The 18,970-nt window shown below is 47.1% G+C and overlaps 1 protein-coding gene across 1 annotated transcript in view; it reads left to right on the top strand.

The window, feature by feature from the left end:
• The window catches only part of il1rapl2 (interleukin 1 receptor accessory protein-like 2), a gene marked incomplete at both ends in the record, with an annotated part of 457,831 nt that overhangs the window by 408,721 nt on the left and 30,140 nt on the right, over positions 1-18,970 (top strand). Inside the window, 3 exons of the mRNA XM_079250294.1 lie at positions 5,001-5,141; positions 7,142-7,202; positions 8,273-8,385. Coding sequence (XP_079106420.1) covers positions 5,001-5,141; positions 7,142-7,202; positions 8,273-8,385 — 315 coding nt within the window. The remainder of the gene's footprint in view (positions 1-5,000; positions 5,142-7,141; positions 7,203-8,272; positions 8,386-18,970) is intronic.

Here is an 18,970-nt window from a genome sequence, read left to right as displayed (position 1 = left end):
GGAACACAGACTAATGAGAGACAGGATCATAGACATACATACAAATACCTTTATTATGTCTATGTTCAGGCTAACGTCAACAGCTGATGGCTAAAGCTCGTTCCATCCTCCAGGAGAAGCAAGAAGAAGAAAAAACTTCTTGTTCATCAGGTCCATCCATCCTCCAGGAGAAGCAGGTCTGCAGCGGGGAGGGATGTCTGCTTTATGTGCCATGAACCCGGTTGTTTCCTCCACCAGGTCATGTTTTTCCCGCCGTCTTTGTGTTCAAGATAACTCAGAAGGTTACGGACGGATTTTTATAAATATTTCCAGAGTTGTTGGAAATGTGAAAATGAAGAACTGATTAAATTCTGGTGGTGATCCGGATCACCGTTTGGATCCAGGAATGTTTTATTTATTTATTTATTTATTTTTTTATTTTTTTTTTGGGGATCCAGGAATGTTTTAAAAGGATTCTTTAACATCGTGCTTGGCGGAGGTTTCCGCTCTCCGAGTTTCTAGTTTCATATTTAACGAGCAGCTTCGCACGCGGCGGGGCGGGTCGCGCACGCGGCAGGGCGGGTCGTGCACGCGGCGGGGCGGGTCGCGCACGCGGCGGGGCGGGTCGTGCACGCGGCTGGGTCCGAGTGTTTTAATGTAAAAATGTTGGTACTTTCTCACCACCTCGATCAGCTGTTTTATCAAAACAATCCGTTTTACCTGCAACAGTAAAAACAGGAAGCAGCAACTCCACTTCCTGCTTTCTCCGTGTTAACCACGCCCACCTCACATGTCCGACCAATCACACGATGCTTCTCGGAGCCCCGCAAGAAAAAAGTTCTGCCAGCCTGATGTGTCGAGAACTGTCCTCAAACACGTCCACGAGAACAAAATGACATCATTTTCTTCTCGGAGCCTCGAGAACAAGAAGAAAGTTCTGGTTTCTCCTGGAGGATGGAACAAGCTTTACTACAACCTTAGCTGAGCTGCTGAGCGACGTAGCTACATGTTTAGGGATGCTTGTAATTGTAAAAGCAGCGTCACAAGAGGGTTAGAAGTTGGTTTACTCTATGTTGACTGAAAAAGAAGTGCGTATACCCTGGACTACACCGCTGGAGATAGTCATTAGATCGACTTTTACCGTCTGGAGAGAGCTCAGCGTAGAGACAGGATGCAAGATCGATGTTAAGTTAGCCGTTATTTGGGGTTAAGTATCTTTACCAACCACAACATTTAAAAGGTGTTTACCTTTAAGATTTATTTCTGAAGATGAAGGAAACGACCAGATTAAACCGGTTTATCAGGTTTATTCATCTGTTCCACTGCCTGTGTTTGAGGCTCTGACGGCTGCAGAGACTTTTTCCTCTGATGAGTCTAACTTCTGCTTTCATCAGATCACAACATGGTGAATCAGAACCAGTTTGTTTTATCATGCTCTGATGCTTTAAACAGCTGCTGTCATATTATCTGACATAGGTGTCTCTGCTTCTGCCTGATAGGACCCAACAATCCCCGTCCTCCTAACCCTAACCATAAGCTACAATAACTAATAAAAGCTCAGAGATGAGCTTCTGTCGCCACTGAGAGGAAGAAGGCTGATGAAATAATAATTGTAATACAAGGAGCTATTGTTCTGTAAAACACTGTTTCCCTTCCTGCTGCAGAGCAGACGGTTTCTGCAAATCATGTCAGATATCATGAAAACAAATGAATATTTCTCATCGCAGAAAAAAGGCCGAAGTTCTGCAGCAGAACGTGGTCTTAAGCACCATTTCCAGGAAAATCAATAACCTCTGGTTCTGAAATGAAGTGGTTCCAGGAGAAGTCAGGGATGAGCTGGGGCGAGTGTGTGTGTGTGTGTGTGTGTGTGTGTGTGTGTGTGTGTGTGTGTGTGTGTGTGTGTGTGTGTGTGTGTGTGTGTGTGTGTGTGTGTGTGCTGGGGGATGTGGCAGAGAGGCAGACAGCAATAGATCATATTTCCCATGGTGTCATTCAGCAGCCATGTTCCATTAATCTCCCATACACTCATATTGCCCATGAAGGCACTATCATTCATACACACGCACACACTCAGTCACAATCATGTGTGTTCGACATGCTGACGTGATCTAATCTGTCCCTTCAGACGATGTTTATGTGTTTTGTCAGCTTAATATTTAATCGGAGTGTTTTAGAAAACTGCAGATGTTCCGTTTGGTCCAAAACGTCGTGAGTGAATTTCAGAACGCAACAAAATGTTTCTGCAACCTGCCAGAGGAGCGTTTCAGCGGCATGAGATGCAGACCTGGCAACCTGCCAGAGGAGCGTTTCAGCGGCATGAGATGCAGACCTGGCAACCTGCTAGAGGAGCATTTCAGCGGCATGAGATGCAGACCTGGCAACCTGCCAGAGGAGCGTTTCAGCGGCATGAGATGCAGACCTGGCAACCTGCTAGAGGAGCGTTTCAGCGGCATGAGATGCAGACCTGGCAACCTGCTAGAGGAGCGTTTCAGCGGCATGAGATGCAGACCTGGCAACCTGCCAGAGGAGCGTTTCAGCGGCATGAGATGCAGACCTGGCAACCTGCCAGAGGAGCGTTTCAGCGGCATGAGATGCAGACCTGGCAACCTGCTAGAGGAGCGTTTCAGCGGCATGAGATGCAGACCTGGCAACCTGCTAGAGGAGCATTTCAGCGGCATGAGATGCAGACCTGGCAACCTGCCAGAGGAGCGTTTCAGCGGCATGAGATGCAGACCTGGCAACCTGCCAGAGGAGCGTTTCAGCGGCATGAGATGCAGACCTGGCAACCTGCTAGAGGAGCGTTTCAGCGGCATGAGATGCAGACCTGGCAACCTGCTAGAGGAGCATTTCAGCGGCATGAGATGCAGACCTGGCAACCTGCCAGAGGAGCGTTTCAGCGGCATGAGATGCAGACCTGGCAACCTGCTAGAGGAGCATTTCAGCGGCATGAGATGCAGACCTGGCAACCTGCCAGAGGAGCATTTCAGCGGCATGAGATGCAGACCTGGCAACCTGCCAGAGGAGCATTTCAGCGGCATGAGATGCAGACCTGGCAACCTGCTAGAGGAGCATTTCAGCGGCATGAGATGCAGACCTGGCAACCTGCTAGAGGAGCATTTCAGCGGCATGAGATGCAGACCTGGCAACCTGCTAGAGGAGCATTTCAGCGGCATGAGATGCAGACCTGGCAACCTGCTAGAGGAGCATTTCAGCGGCATGAGATGCAGACCTGGCAACCTGCCACTCCGCCTTTACTTTATTCCCTGATAGTTTCCATCTAGGCGAGATAAAAAGCTCCTTCTGATAAAAATGCATCATTTATTTGTCAACAGAAATCTTAACAACAACTTTCTCTAAGAATATATTTTAATAAAAGAATATAAATATGTGGAATTCTATATCGTATAATAATCTGTGGAATTCCAGGTTTCCAGGCATGTTTGGGGCATCAGCTAAAACACACATCATGCTTCTGTGAAACGTCGTTGTTATGACAACAATAACATCAGCAAAAGTTAAAACCTAAAATTCATTTGATTTCAGCAAAACTTTAAGGATTGACTTGCAAAAATATGCAAAATCATTCCTGAAAAGGGTATTATCATCTGGACTGGAGCTTGTTGCACCGATATCTGTATCCGCTGGGAGGTTTTCTGGGCATGTTCTTCAAAGAGGAGGCCCAGGAGGAAGACCCCGGACATGCTGGATGGATTATGTCTCTGAGCTGGCCTGGAAACACCTCAACACTCCCCCAGCAGAGATCAAAAAAGTGGCCTGGGTCTCATCATCACTGAATTTCAACATCGGCCATGAAAAAAACTTTCTTCAGCCTGCTGCAGATGATATTTTCAGCCTTTTAGGGGAAAAACAAACCAAAACCCAGAAGCTGAATAACGTGCAGACCTGGCAACCTTGCTTCCCCTTTTTTTTGTATATCCCCATAATATAATATAATAAAATATAATATGATATAATATAATATAATATAACATAACATAATATAATATAATATAACATAATATAATATAATATAATATAATTTGTTATATAATATATTTACATAATTTACAGAATATTTTTATAGCAAATAAAACAAGAACATGTGATAATTGTGAATAAAATGTTTGAGTAGATTTTCTTGTCATTATTTTCTGTTTCTGCTGCTTTGCTTCGGGTAATGACTGCAGCAACACAAACTTGGCAGCATGTTGTCATGTTTTTGTCGTTTGCAGAAGAAAAGTCGGCGTGCTGCACACAGTCTTCCCTCTAAAGAGCCGAAACATGATTGGTTGTTCAGTCATGACCATCTCCGCGCCTCCTTGTCAGACACAGACATGGAAAAATTAGCAGGCCACCTTTGTTTTCTGTTATTTCATGTTTATTGTAGAGGCCGGTCCAACTGAAGGCATGTTTGTAAAGCAGTGACTTTCCTGACTACGAGAGGCTGAATCAGACTAATGAGAAATGTGGAAGGCTGAACACAGACCTCCATCTCGGCTTCTCCATCCTTTCAGACTTGTAATTCCTCGCTGGGATCAAAGACGGCTTTACTGAGACAGACATCCACTCTCATCTCCGACCTGAAGTCCAACGAGAATTACTACATTACACAGAGAAAGCAATTATCATTAATTCTTAACTAATCAGGCTGCTGGTTACCAACTGGTCTCCTTGGGTTTATGTGTGTGCGGGGGCGTTTTGGTGCTTCGCTCTGCTCTGATAGGACTGCCAGGCTCTTAATGAAGCCTCTAAATGCTGCTGCGCTTCATCACAAAGAGACTCATTTCAATCAAAAAGCCAATATCAGCAGGTCCTGCTTGTGTTCATGTGTTTGTGTGAGTAAATGAGATTCTTTATCACCAGTTTAGTAAATGTGCCAATCTGGAGGTGAATGGAGCTTTCATTTGTCAGATTATTCAGGACTCAGGAAGATGTGAGTGAAGTGGTTCAGAAGCGGCACACAACCAAATGAAGCCCTGACTCTGCTGACATAAATCCTTTCTTTGCTGTATCTCTGATAGATATGTATCGCCTGGAGCTGGCGGGTGGACTCGGGGTCATTCTGCTGCTGCTGGGGGTCCTAACGGCTCTCTATAAGTGCTACAACCTGGAGATCCTGCTCTGCTACAGGAGACACTTTGGGAGCGATGAAACCGAGGACGGTGAGCTGCTTTTTACACCACAAGGTGTTTGTTAGATGTATCATGTCGGACCGAATGCTCTGAAGTCATGCTGATACGATTATATTTACACATTAAATCAACTCACATACACACGAGCTGGATCTTGCATACACCCTATGACGATCAACACACAGACTAATAAAACACCACAGACTCATACCAGATATCCTAAAACCCATTTGACTCAGCGCTAACGGTACCGTCCCGGTCTACGTGTCCATGTGAGGCCCAGAAACGTTACATTTGGGATATGTGGGTACTGAGGGGGCTTGGACTGGGCAAATATTTCAGGTCCCACATATGAAGGTCTAGGGCTAAGTGGGTCTGGGGAGTCCATGTGGGCTGTATGAGTCCCATAAGGGATGAAGGCGGGCTAAGTGGGTCTGGGGAGTCCATGTGGGCTGTATGAGTCCCATAAGGGATGAAGGTGGGCTAAGTGGGTCTGGGGAGTCCATGTGGGCTGGGCTAAGTGGGTCTGGGGAGTCCATGTGGGCTGTATGAGTCCCATAAGGGACGAAGGTGGGCTAAGTGGGTCTGGGGAGTCCATGTGGGCTGGATGAGTCCCATAAGGGACGAAGGTGGGCTAAGTGGGTCTGGGGAGTCCATGTGGGCTGGGCTAAGTGGGTCTGGGGAGTCCATGTGGGCTGTATGAGTCCCATAAGGGACGAAGGTGGGCTAAGTGGGTCTGGGGAGTCCATGTGGGCTGGATGAGTCCCATAAGGGACGAAGGTGGGCTAAGTGGGTCTGGGGAGTCCATGTGGGCTGGGCTAAGTGGGTCTGGGGAGTCCATGTGGGCTGGGCTAAGTGGGTCTGGGGAGTCCATGTGGGCTGTATGAGTCCCATAAGGGATGAAGGTGGACTAAGTGGGTCTGGGGAGTCCGTGTGGGCTGGGCTAAGTGGGTCTGGGGAGTCCATGTGGGCTGGGCTAAGTGGGTCTGGGGAGTCCATGTGGGCTGGGCTAAGTGGGTCTGGGGAGTCCATGTGGGCTGGGCTAAGTGGGTCTGGGGAGTCCGTGTGGGCTGTATGAGTCCCATAAGGGACGAAGGTGGGCTAAGTGGGTCTGGGGAGTCCGTGTGGGCTGTATGAGTCCCATAAGGGATGAAGGTGGGCTAAGTGGGTCTGGGGAGTCCATGTGGGCTGTATGAGTCCCATAAGGGATGAAGGTGGGCTAAGTGGGTCTGGGGAGTCCGTGTGGGCTGTATGAGTCCCATAAGGGACGAAGGTGGGCTAAGTGGGTCTGGGGAGTCCATGTGGGCTGTATGAGTCCCATAAGGGACGAAGGTGGGCTAAGTGGGTCTGGGGAGTCCATGTGGGCTGGATGAGTCCCATAAGGGACGAAGGCGGGCTAAGTGGGTCTGGGGAGTCCATGTGGGCTGGATGAGTCCCATAAGGGACGAAGGTGGGCTAAGTGGGTCTGGGGAGTCCATGTGGGCTGGGCTAAGTGGGTCTGGGGAGTCCATGTGGGCTGTATGAGTCCCATAAGGGATGAAGGCGGGCTAAGTGGGTCTGGGGAGTCCATGTGGGCTGGGCTAAGTGGGTCTGGGGAGTCCATGTGGGCTGTATGAGTCCCATAAGGGACGAAGGTGGGCTAAGTGGGTCTGGGGAGTCCATGTGGGCTGTATGAGTCCCATAAGGGACGAAGGCGGGCTAAGTGGGTCTGGGGAGTCCATGTGGGCTGTATGAGTCCCATAAGGGACGAAGGTGGGCTAAGTGGGTCTGGGGAGTCCATGTGGGCTGGATGAGTCCCATAAGGGACGAAGGCGGGCTAAGTGGGTCTGGGGAGTCCATGTGGGCTGGGCTAAGTGGGTCTGGGGAGTCCATGTGGGCTGGATGAGTCCCATAAGGGACGAAGGCGGGCTAAGTGGGTCTGGGGAGTCCATGTGGGCTGGGCTAAGTGGGTCTGGGGAGTCCATGTGGGCTGTATGAGCTTATCCGACTTGACTCATCTGTGTCTGTGTCCTGTTTGTTTCCTCCTACAGATAATAAGGAGTATGACGGCTATCTGTCCTACACCAAGGTGGACCTGGACTCTTTGGGAAGGTCAGTTTCTTTCTGAATTTGTATTGATGGAAATGTTTTAGTCAAAGAAAATCCAACATTTCCAGCTAAACGTTGCACATTTGTGGGGTTTTTTTTTCATATTCTTGACACGCCACTTTTCACAGCTGCACCTCTTTTACTGTTTATTTTTATTTTTGAGAGTTTTTTTGTTATTTTGTCCTTTGTTTGCTATTTAGTTATTTACTTTTACTCATTACTAAGATTACTTATTTCTACATGAACTGAGCTGCTCTCTTCTAGTTTCCGCCAGAAGTAGTGAATCGACAATATGAACATGTTCTGCTGTGTTCCATGTTAATTTACTCTGACACAGTAACACATATGTTGGTTCTGACATGTCTGCAGAAACCCTTTGGTGCATCCTGGACACCAGTACACGTATTTAAAGACTGTTTTCAAACCTATCATTAAGTGAGGATGGTATATTTGTAATGTAGCCACTTCATTGGACATTGCCACCACTCACTGAAGAATAAACTAATTTAGTGTAAAGTTTCATATAAACATGTAATTACCAACTTTACCTCAGTGATAAAAATGAGTCATATTTATAGAATATTTCTATTCTATAAATATGACAATTTTATAAATATTTCTGTAGAATAAATCAAATAAACTAAATAAAAAGTTGGTGTCTGTAATAGTAAAATATTGCATGTGGAAAATGGCCTTGGTTTTTTTTGTTTTTTTTTTATAATTTATGCATCAGAGGGTTTATCTCACATCTCATGGCTTCCTGTGGAGACCAGGGATAGTTGTAGTCGTGGTGATGTACTTCATTTATTTTAGGTTTGTCATTTCACATCATCAAGGAGGATGAATAGAAAATAAAATGAAGATTTGCTTTTTAAAAAAAAAAAAAAAAAAAAAAAAAAAAAAACATTTAAATGTTTGTTTGTGCTTGTTTATTGAAAGTAAAGACGCTCTGACCTCTCTGTGGAAACGTATTTCATTACCGGTCCATGAGATGCCTTTTCAGCCACCAGCAGGAGATGATTTGACTGTTTCGCATCTGGTTTGGAGCTCATATATGTTATCTGCTCTCTCAGCAGGACAAGCAGCGATGAGGAAACCTTTGCTCTGGAGATCTTGCCGGAGGTTCTGGAGAAACATTATGGATACAAATTGTTCATACCAGACAGAGATTTAATACCCAGCAGCAGTACGTATCTTTCCATCTATCAAGCTGCAATGTGTCATTGCTCTATAAACTGTTGTAATCCCCAATACCCACAATGCATCAATCCATCAGAATAAATAAAAATTTATGTAGACCGTCATCATAACACACTGCCCAAGACACACACCAGAACACACCTGCAGTCATATTGTAGGGCAAACATGACTGACATGACACATGTTCCCATGCTGGGTTCCTTTCTTTCTGTTCACATTGCTTGTACTAATGGCAGTAATGTGAGGGGCCTTTCAGACAGTGAGTTGTTGCCCTCCCTGGTTCCAGTGTTTCCAGGAACCAGGGAGGAATGCCTCCATTTCCAGATGGAAATGGAGGCAGCTTCTGGTGGATCAATGAAGTTTAAAATGCTTCCATTTCTTTCTCTTTTTTCTTTCTGTCTCACTGCCATGGCAGCCACATCAACCACAGTCAGTGAACTGGACTCAGAGCTCCACATCTTCACCAGCAGAGGGCAGAAAACACACTAGAGCAGCAGAATAAGATCATCTGGTCTGAGGCGGTTGGGGTTTATTGTCTCATATTTGCTGTTTTATCAGACGTGATGAAGCAACCTCAATTTAAGAATGTTTAAATCAGTAGGAAGTTGCAAAAATGCAGAGATATACAAAGAAGTTAACCCTTACTGTGCCTTAAGAGTCATTAATAGGAGCTTAAAATGTGCCCTCACATGAACGGGAGCCAGTTAAAGGACGCTCGTTCTGGGGAGATGTGCTGACTCTTACATGACAGAGTCATAAGATGAGCTACGGCATTCTGGACCAGCAGAAGCTGTGAAAGGCAGACCTGAACCACCCCAACCTCTACTGTACGGGAGATTCTCATGGTGATGAGGTGGAACGGGAGATTCTCATGGTGATGAGGTGGAACAGGAGATTCTCATCATGATGAGGTGGAACGAGAGATTTTCATAGTGATGTGGTGGAACGGGAGATTCTCATGGTGATGAGGTGGAACGGGAGATTCTCATCATGATGAGGTGGAACGGGAGATTCTCATGGTGATGAGGTGGAACAGGAGATTCTCATCATGATGTGGTGGAACGGGAGATTCTCATCATGATGAGGTGGAACGGGAGATTCTCATGGTGATGATGTGAAACGGGAGATTCTCATGGTGATGTGGTGGAACGGGAGATTCTCATGAGGTGGAACGGGAGATTCTCATGGTGATGAGGTGGAACGGGAGATTCTCATCATGATGTTGTGGAACGGGAGATTCTCATGGTAATGAGGTGGAACGGGAGATTCTCATGGTTATGTGGTGGAACGGGAGATTCTCATGGTGATGAGGTGGAACGGGAGATTCTCATCATGATGAGGTGGAACGGGAGATTCTCATGGTGATGAGGTGGAACAGGAGATTCTCATCATGATGTGGTGGAACGGGAGATTCTCATGGTGATGAGGTGGAACGGGAGATTCTCATCATGATGAGGTGGAACGGGAGATTCTCATCATGATGAGGTGGAACGGGAGATTCTCATCATGATGTTGTGGAACGGGAGATTCTCATGGTAATGAGGTGGAACGGGAGATTCTCATGGTTATGTGGTGGAACGGGAGATTCTCATGGTGATGAGGTGGAACGGGAGATTCTCATCATGATGAGGTGGAACGGGAGATTCTCATGGTGATGAGGTGGAACAGGAGATTCTCATCATGATGTGGTGGAACGGGAGATTCTCATGGTGATGAGGTGGAACAGGAGATTCTCATCATGATGTGGTGGAACGGGAGATTCTCATCATGATGAGGTGGAACGGGAGATTCTCATGGTGATGATGTGAAACGGGAGATTCTCATGGTGATGAGGTGGAACGGGAGATTCTCATGGTGATGAGGTGGAATGGGAGACTCTCATCATGATGAGGTGGAACGGGAGATTCTCATCATGATGTTGTGGAACGGGAGATTCTCATGGTAATGAGGTGGAACGGGAGATTCTCATGGTTATGTGGTGGAACGGGAGATTCTCATGGTTATGTGGTGGAACGGGAGATTCTCATGGTGATGAGGTGGAACGGGAGATTCTCATGGTGATGAGGTGGAACAGGAGATTCTCATCATGAGGTGGAACGGGAAATTCTCATGGTGATGAGGTGGAATGGGGGATTCTCATCATGATGAGGTGGAACGGGAGATTCTCATGGTGATGATGTGAAACGGGAGATTCTCATCATGATGTGGTGGAACGGGAGATTCTCATCATGATGAGGTGGAACGGGAGATTCTCATCATGATGCGGTTGAACGGGAGATTCTCATCATGATGCGGTTGAACGGGAGATTCTCATGGTGATAATGTGAAACAGGAGATTCTCATGGTAATGAGGTGGAATGGGAGATTATCATGGTGATGAGGTGGAACGGCAGATTCTCATGGTGATGAGGTGCAACGGGAGATTCTTGCGGTGATGAGGTGGAACAGGAGAGTCTCATGATGATGAGGTGGAACTGGAGATTCTCATCATGAGGTGGAACGGGAGATTCTCATGGGGATGTGGTTGAACGGGAGATTCTCATGGTGATAATGTGAAACAGGAGATTCTCATGGTAATGAGGTGGAATGGGAGATTATCATGGTGATGAGGTGGAACGGGAGATTCTCATAGTGATGAGGTGGAACGGGAGATTCTCATGGTGATGAGGTGGAACAGGAGAGTCTCATGATGATGAGGTGGAACTGGAGATTCTCATCATGAGGTGGAACGGGAGATTCTCATGGGGATGAGGTGGAACGGGAGATTCTCATGGGGATGTGGTGGAACTGGAGATTCTCATGGTGATGAGGTGGAACAGGAGAGTCTCATGATGATGAGGTGGAACTGGAGATTCTCATCATGAGGTGGAACGGGAGATTCTCATGGGGATGTGGTGGAACGGGAGATTCTCATGGTGATAAGGTGGAACAGGAGAGTCTCATGATGATGAGGTGGAACGGGAGATTCTCATCATGATGAGGTGGAAAGGGAGATTCTCATGCTGATGATGTGAAACGGGAGATTCTCATCATGATGCGGTGGAACAGGAGATTCTCATGGTGATAATGTGAAACGGGAGATTCTCATGGTAATGAGGTGGAATGGGAGATTCTCATCATGATGAGGTGGAAAGGGAGAATCTCATGGTGATGAGGTGGAATGGGAGATTATCATGGTGATGAGGTGGAACTGGAGATTCTCATGGTGATGAGGTGGAACGGGAGATTCTCATCATGATGAGGTGGAACGGGAGATTCTCATGGTGATGTGGTGGAACGGGAGATTCTCATGGTGATGAGGTGGAACAGGAGAGTCTCATGATGATAAGGTGGAACAGGAGATTCTCATCATGATGAGGTGGAACGGGAGATTCTCATCATGATGAGGTGGAACGGGAGATTCTCATGGTGATGAGGTGGAATCGGAGATTCTCATGGTTATGAGGTGGAACGGGATATTCTCATCATGATGAGGTGGAACGGGAGATTCTCATGGTGATGAGGTGGAATCGGAGATTCTCATGGTTATGAGGTGGAACGGGATATTCTCATCATGATGAGGTGGAACGGGAGATTCTCATGGTGATGAGATGGAACAGGAGATTCTCATCATGATGAGGTGGAAAGGGAAATTCTCATGATGATAATGTGAAACGGGAAATTCTCATGGTTATTAGGTAAAATTGGAGATTCTCATGGTGATGAGGTGGAATTGGAGATTCTCATGGTGATGAGGTGGAACGGGAGAGTCTCATGGTGATGAGGTGGAACAGGAGATTCTCATGGTGATGAGGTGGAACGGGAGATTCTCATCATGATGAGGTGGAAAGGGAGATTCTCATGCTGATGATGTGAAACGGGAGATTCTCATCATGATGCGGTGGAACGGGAGATTCTCATGGTGATAATGTGAAACAGGAGATTCTCATGGTAATGAGGTGGAATGGGAGATTATCATGGTGATGAGGTGGAACGGCAGATTCTCATGGTGATGAGGTGCAACGGGAGATTCTTGCGGTGATGAGGTGGAACAGGAGATTCTCATAGTGATGAGGTGGAACGGGAGATTCTCATGGTGATGAGGTGGAACAGGAGAGTCTCATGATGATGAGGTGGAACTGGAGATTCTCATCATGAGGTGGAACGGGAGATTCTCATGGGGATGAGGTGGAACGGGAGATTCTCATGGGGATGTGGTGGAACGGGAGATTCTCATGGTGATGAGGTGGAACAGGAGAGTCTCATGATGATGAGGTGGAACTGGAGATTCTCATCATGAGGTGGAACGGGAGATTCTCATGGGGATGTGGTGGAACGGGAGATTCTCATGGTGATGAGGTGGAACAGGAGAGTCTCATGATGATGAGGTGGAACGGGAGATTCTCATCATGATGAGGTGGAAAGGGAGATTCTCATGCTGATTATGTGAAACAGGAGATTCTCATCATGATGCGGTGGAACAGGAGATTCTCATGGTGATAATGTGAAACGGGAGATTCTCATGGTAATGAGGTGGAATGGGAGATTCTCATCATGATGAGGTGGAAAGGGAGAATCTCATGGTGATGAGGTGGAATGGGAGATTCTCATGGTGATGAGGTGGAACGGGAGATTCTCATCATGATGAGGTGGAACGGGAGATTCTCATCATGAGGTGGAACGGGAGATTCTCATGGGGATGTGGTTGAACGGGAGATTCTCATGGTGATAATGTGAAACAGGAGATTCTCATGGTAATGAGGTGGAATGGGAGATTCTCATGGTGATGAGGTGGAACAGGAGAGTCTCATGATGATGAAGTGGAACTGGAGATTCTCATCATGAGGTGGAACGGGAGATTCTCATGGGGATGAGGTGGAACGGGAGATTCTCATGGGGATGTGGTGGAACTGGAGATTCTCATGGTGATGAGGTGGAACAGGAGAGTCTCATGATGATGAGGTGGAACTGGAGATTCTCATCATGAGGTGGAACGGGAGATTCTCATTGGGGATGTGGTGGAACGGGAGATTCTCATGGTGATAAGGTGGAACAGGAGAGTCTCATGATGATGAGGTGGAACGGGAGATTCTCATCATGATGAGGTGGAAAGGGAGATTCTCATGCTGATGATGTGAAACGGGAGATTCTCATCATGATGCGGTGGAACAGGAGATTCTCATGGTGATAATGTGAAACGGGAGATTGTCATGGTAATGAGGTGGAATAGGAGATTCTCCTCATGATGAGGTGGAAAGGGAGAATCTCATGGTGATGAGGTGGAATGGGAGATTATCATGGTGCTGAGGTGGAACTGGAGATTCTCATGGTGATGAGGTGGAACGGGAGATTCTCATCATGATGAGGTGGAACGGGAGATTCTCATGGTGATGTGGTGGAACGGGAGATTCTCATGGTGATGAGGTGGAACAGGAGAGTCTCATGATGATGAGGTGGAACGGGAGATTCTTATCATGATGAGGTGGAAAGGGAGATTCTCATGGTGATGTGGTGGAACGGGAGATTCTCATGGTGATGAGGTGGAACAGGAGAGTCTCATGATGATAAGGTGGAACAGGAGATTCTCATCATGATGAGGTGGAACGGGAGATTCTCATCATGATGAGGTGGAACGGGAGATTCTCATGGTGATGAGGTGGAATCGGAGATTCTCATGGTTATGAGGTGGAACGGGATATTCTCATCATGATGAGGTGGAACGGGAGATTCTCATGGTGATGAGGTGGAATGGGAGATTCTCATGGTTATGAGGTGGAACGGGATATTCTCATCATGATGAGGTGGAATGGGAGATTCTCATGGTGATGAGATGGAACAGGAGATTCTCATCATGATGAGGTGGAAAGGGAAATTCTCATGATGATAATGTGAAACGGGAAATTCTCATGGTTATTAGGTAAAATTGGAGATTCTCATGGTGATGAGGTGGAATTGGAGATTCTCATCGTGATGAGGTGGAACGGGAGAGTCTCATGGTGATGAGGTGGAACAGGAGATTCTCATGGTGATGAGGTGGAACGGGAGATTCTCATCATGATGAGGTGGAAAGGGAGATTCTCATGCTGATGATGTGAAACGGGAGATTCTCATCATGATGCGGTGGAACGGGAGATTCTCATGGTGATAATGTGAAACAGGAGATTCTCATGGTAATGAGGTGGAATGGGAGATTATCATGGTGATGAGGTGGAACGGCAGATTCTCATGGTGATGAGGTGGAACTGGAGATTCTCATCATGATGAGGTGGAACGGGAGATTCTCATGGTGATGTGGTGGAACGGGAGATTCTCATGGTGATGAGGTGGAACAGGAGAGTCTCATGATGATGAGGTGGAACGGGAGATTCTCATCATGATGAGGTGGAAAGGGAGATTCTCATGGTGATGTGGTGGAACGGGAGATTCTCATGGTGATGAGGTGGAACAGGAGAGTCTCATGATGATAAGGTGGAACAGGAGATTCTCATCATGATGAGGTGGAACGGGAGATTCTCATCATGATGAGGTGGAACGGGAGATTCTCATGGTGATGAGGTGGAATCGGAGATTCTCCTGGTTATGAGGTGGAACGGGATATTCTCATCATGATGAGGTGGAACGGGAGATTCTCATGGTGATGAGGTGGAATCGGAGATTCTCATGGTTATGAGGTGGAACGGGATATTCTCATCATGATGAGGTGGAACGGGAGATTCTCATGGTGATGAGATGGAACAGGAGATTCTCATCATGATGAGGTGGAAAGGGAAATTCTCATGATGATAATGTGAAACGGGAAATTCTCATGGTTATTAGGTAAAATTGGAGATTCTCATGGTGATGAGGTGGAATTGGAGATTCTCATGGTGATGAGGTGGAACGGGAGAGTCTCATGGTGATGAGGTGGAACAGGAGATTCTCATGGTGATGAGGTGGAACGGGAGATTCTCATCATGATGAGGTGGAAAGGGAGATTCTCATGCTGATGATGTGAAACGGGAGATTCTCATCATGATGCGGTGGAACGGGAGATTCTCATGGTGATAATGTGAAACGGGAGATTCTCATGGTAATGAGGTGGAATGGGAGATTCTCATCATGATGAGGTGGAAAGGGAGAATCTCATGGTGATGAGGTGGAATGGGAGATTCTCATCATGATGAGGTGGAACGGGAGATTCTCATGGTGATGTGGTGGAACGGGAGATTCTCATGGTGATGAGGTGGAACGGGAGATTCTTAAGGTGATGATGTGAAACGGGAGATTCTCATGGTGATGAGGTGGAACGGGAGATTCTCATCATGATGAGGTGGAACAGGAGATTCTCATGGTGATGATGTGCAACGGGAGGTTCTCATCATGATGTGGTTGAACGGGAGTTTCTCATCATGATGAGGTGGAACGTGAGATTCTCATGGTGATGAGGTGGAATGGGAGATTCTCATGGTGATGAGGTGGAACGGGATATTCTCATCATGAGGTGGAACTGGAGAGTCTCATCATGATGCGGTTGAACGGGAGATTCTCATGGTGATAATGTGAAACGGGAGATTCTCATGGTAATGAGGTGGAATGGGAGATTCTCATCATGATGAGGTGTTAAGGGAGAGTCTCATGGTGATGAGGTGGAACAGGAGAGTCTCATGATGATGAGGTGGAATGGGAGACTCTCATCATGATGAGGTGGAAGGGGAGATTCTCATCATGATGAGGTGGAACGGGAGATTCTCATCATGATGTTGTGGAACTGGAGATTCTCATGGTGATGAGGTGGAACGGGAGATTCTCATGGTGATGAGGTGGAACGGGAGATTCTCATGGTGATGTGGTGGAACGGGAGATTCTCATGGTGATGAGGTGGAACGGGAGAGTCTCATGATGATGAGGTAGAACGGGAGATTCTCATCATGATGAGGTGGAAGGGGAGATTCTCATGGTGATGTGGTGGAACAGGAGATTCTCATAGTGATGAGGTGGAACGGGAGATTCTCATGGTGATGAGGTGGAACAGGAGAGTCTCATGATGATGAGGTGGAACTGGAGATTCTCATCATGAGGTGGAACGGGAGATTCTCATGGGGATGAGGTGGAACGGGAGATTCTCATGGGGATGTGGTGGAACGGGAGATTCTCATGGTGATGAGGTGGAACAGGAGAGTCTCATGATGATGAGGTGGAACTGGAGATTCTCATCATGAGGTGGAACGGGAGATTCTCATGGGGATGTGGTGGAACGGGAGATTCTCATGGTGATGAGGTGGAACAGGAGAGTCTCATGATGATGAGGTGGAACGGGAGATTCTCATCATGATGAGGTGGAAAGGGAGATTCTCATGCTGATGATGTGAAACAGGAGATTCTCATCATGATGCGGTGGAACAGGAGATTCTCATGGTGATAATGTGAAACGGGAGATTCTCATGGTAATGAGGTGGAATGGGAGATTCTCATCATGATGAGGTGGAAAGGGAGAATCTCATGGTGATGAGGTGGAATGGGAGATTCTCATGGTGATGAGGTGGAACTGGAGATTCTCATCATGATGAGGTGGAACGGGAGATTCTCATGGTGATGTGGTGGAACGGGAGATTCTCATGGTGATGAGGTGGAACAGGAGAGTCTCATGATGATGAGGTGGAACGGGAGATTCTCATCATGATGAGGTGGAAAGGGAGATTCTCATGGTGATGTGGTGGAACGGGAGATTCTCATGGTGATGAGGTGGAACAGGAGAGTCTCATGATGATAAGGTGGAACAGGAGATTCTCATCATGATGAGGTGGAACGGGAGATTCTCATCATGATGAGGTGGAACGGGAGATTCTCATGGTGATGAGGTGGAATCGGAGATTCTCATCATGATGAGGTGGAATGGGAGACTCTCATCATGATGAGGTGGAAGGGGAGATTCTCATCATGATGAGGTGGAACGGGAGATTCTCATCATGATGTTGTGGAACGGGAGATTCTCATGGTGATGAGGTGGAACTGGAGATTCTCATGGTGATGAGGTGGAACGGGAGATTCTCATGGTGATGAGGTGGAACGGGAGATTCTCATGGTGATGTGGTGGAACGGGAGATTCTCATGGTGATGAGGTGGAACGGGAGAGTCTCATGATGATGAGGTAGAACGGGAGATTCTCATCATGATGAGGTGGAAGGGGAGATTCTCATGGTGATGTGGTGGAACGGGAGATTCTCATGGTGATGAGGTGGAAAGGGAGAGTCTCATGATGATGAGGTGGAACGGGATATTCTCATCATGATGAGGTGGAACGGGAGATTCTCATGGTGATGAGGTGGAACGGGAGATTCTCATCATGATGAGGTGGAAAGGGAGATTCTCATGCTGATGATGTGAAACGGGAGATTCTCATGATGCGGTGGAACGGGAGATTCTCTTGGTGATAATGTGAAACGGGAGATTCTCATGGTAATGAGGTGGAATGGGAGATTCTCATCATGATGACGTGGAAAGGGAGAATCTCATGGTGATGAGGTGGAATGGGGGATTCTCATCATGATGAGGTGGAACGGGAGATTCTCATGGTGATGTGGTGGAACGGGAGATTCTCATGGTGATGAGGTGGAATGGGAGAGTCTCATGGTGATGAGGTGGAACAGGAGATTCTCATGGTGATGAGGTGGAACGGGAGATTCTCATCATGATGAGGTGGAAAGGGAGATTCTCATGCTGATGATGTGAAACGGGAGATTCTCATCATGATGCGGTGGAACGGGAGATTCTCATGGTGATAATGTGAAACAGGAGATTCTCATGGTAATGAGGTGGAATGGGAGATTATCATGGTGATGAGGTGGAACGGCAGATTCTCATGGTGATGAGGTGTAACGGGAGATTCTTGCGGTGATGAGGTGGAACAGGAGATTCTCATAGTGATGAGGTGGAACGGGAGATTCTCATGGTGATGAGGTGGAACAGGAGAGTCTCATGATGATGAGGTGGAACTGGAGATTCTCATCATGAGGTGGAACGGGAGATTCTCATGGGGATGAGGTGGAACGGGAGATTCTCATGGGGATGTGGTGGAACGGGAGATTCTCATGGTGATGAGGTGGAACAGGAGAGTCTCATGATGATGAGGTGGAACTGGAGATTCTCATCATGAGGTGGAACGGGAGATTCTCATGGGGATGTGGTGGAACGGGAGATTCTCATGGTGATGAGGTGGAACGGGAGATTCTCATCATGATGAGGTGGAACGGGAGATTCTCATGGTGATGTGGTGGAACGGGAGATTCTCATGGTGATGAGGTGGAACAGGAGAGTCTCATGATGATGAGGTGGAACGGGAGATTCTCATCATGATGAGGTGGAAAGGGAGATTCTCATGGTGATGTGGTGGAACGGGAGATTCTCATGGTGATGAGGTGGAACAGGAGAGTCTCATGATGATGAGGTTTAAAGGGAGATTCTCATCATGATGAGGTGGAACGGGAGATTCTCATCATGATGAGGTGGAACGGGAGATTCTCATGGTGATGAGGTGGAATCGGAGATTCTCATGGTTATGAGGTGGAACGGGATATTCTCATCATGATGAGGTGGAACGGGAGATTCTCATGGTG

The sequence above is a fragment of the Telmatherina bonti genome, assembly GCF_933228915.1.
Source record: "Telmatherina bonti genome assembly, chromosome: 12".
In the NCBI taxonomy this organism is placed as follows: Eukaryota; Metazoa; Chordata; class Actinopteri; order Atheriniformes; family Telmatherinidae; genus Telmatherina; species Telmatherina bonti.
The sequence above is the reverse complement of the archived record's forward strand: the minus strand, read 5'-3'. Positions and strand labels throughout refer to the sequence as shown.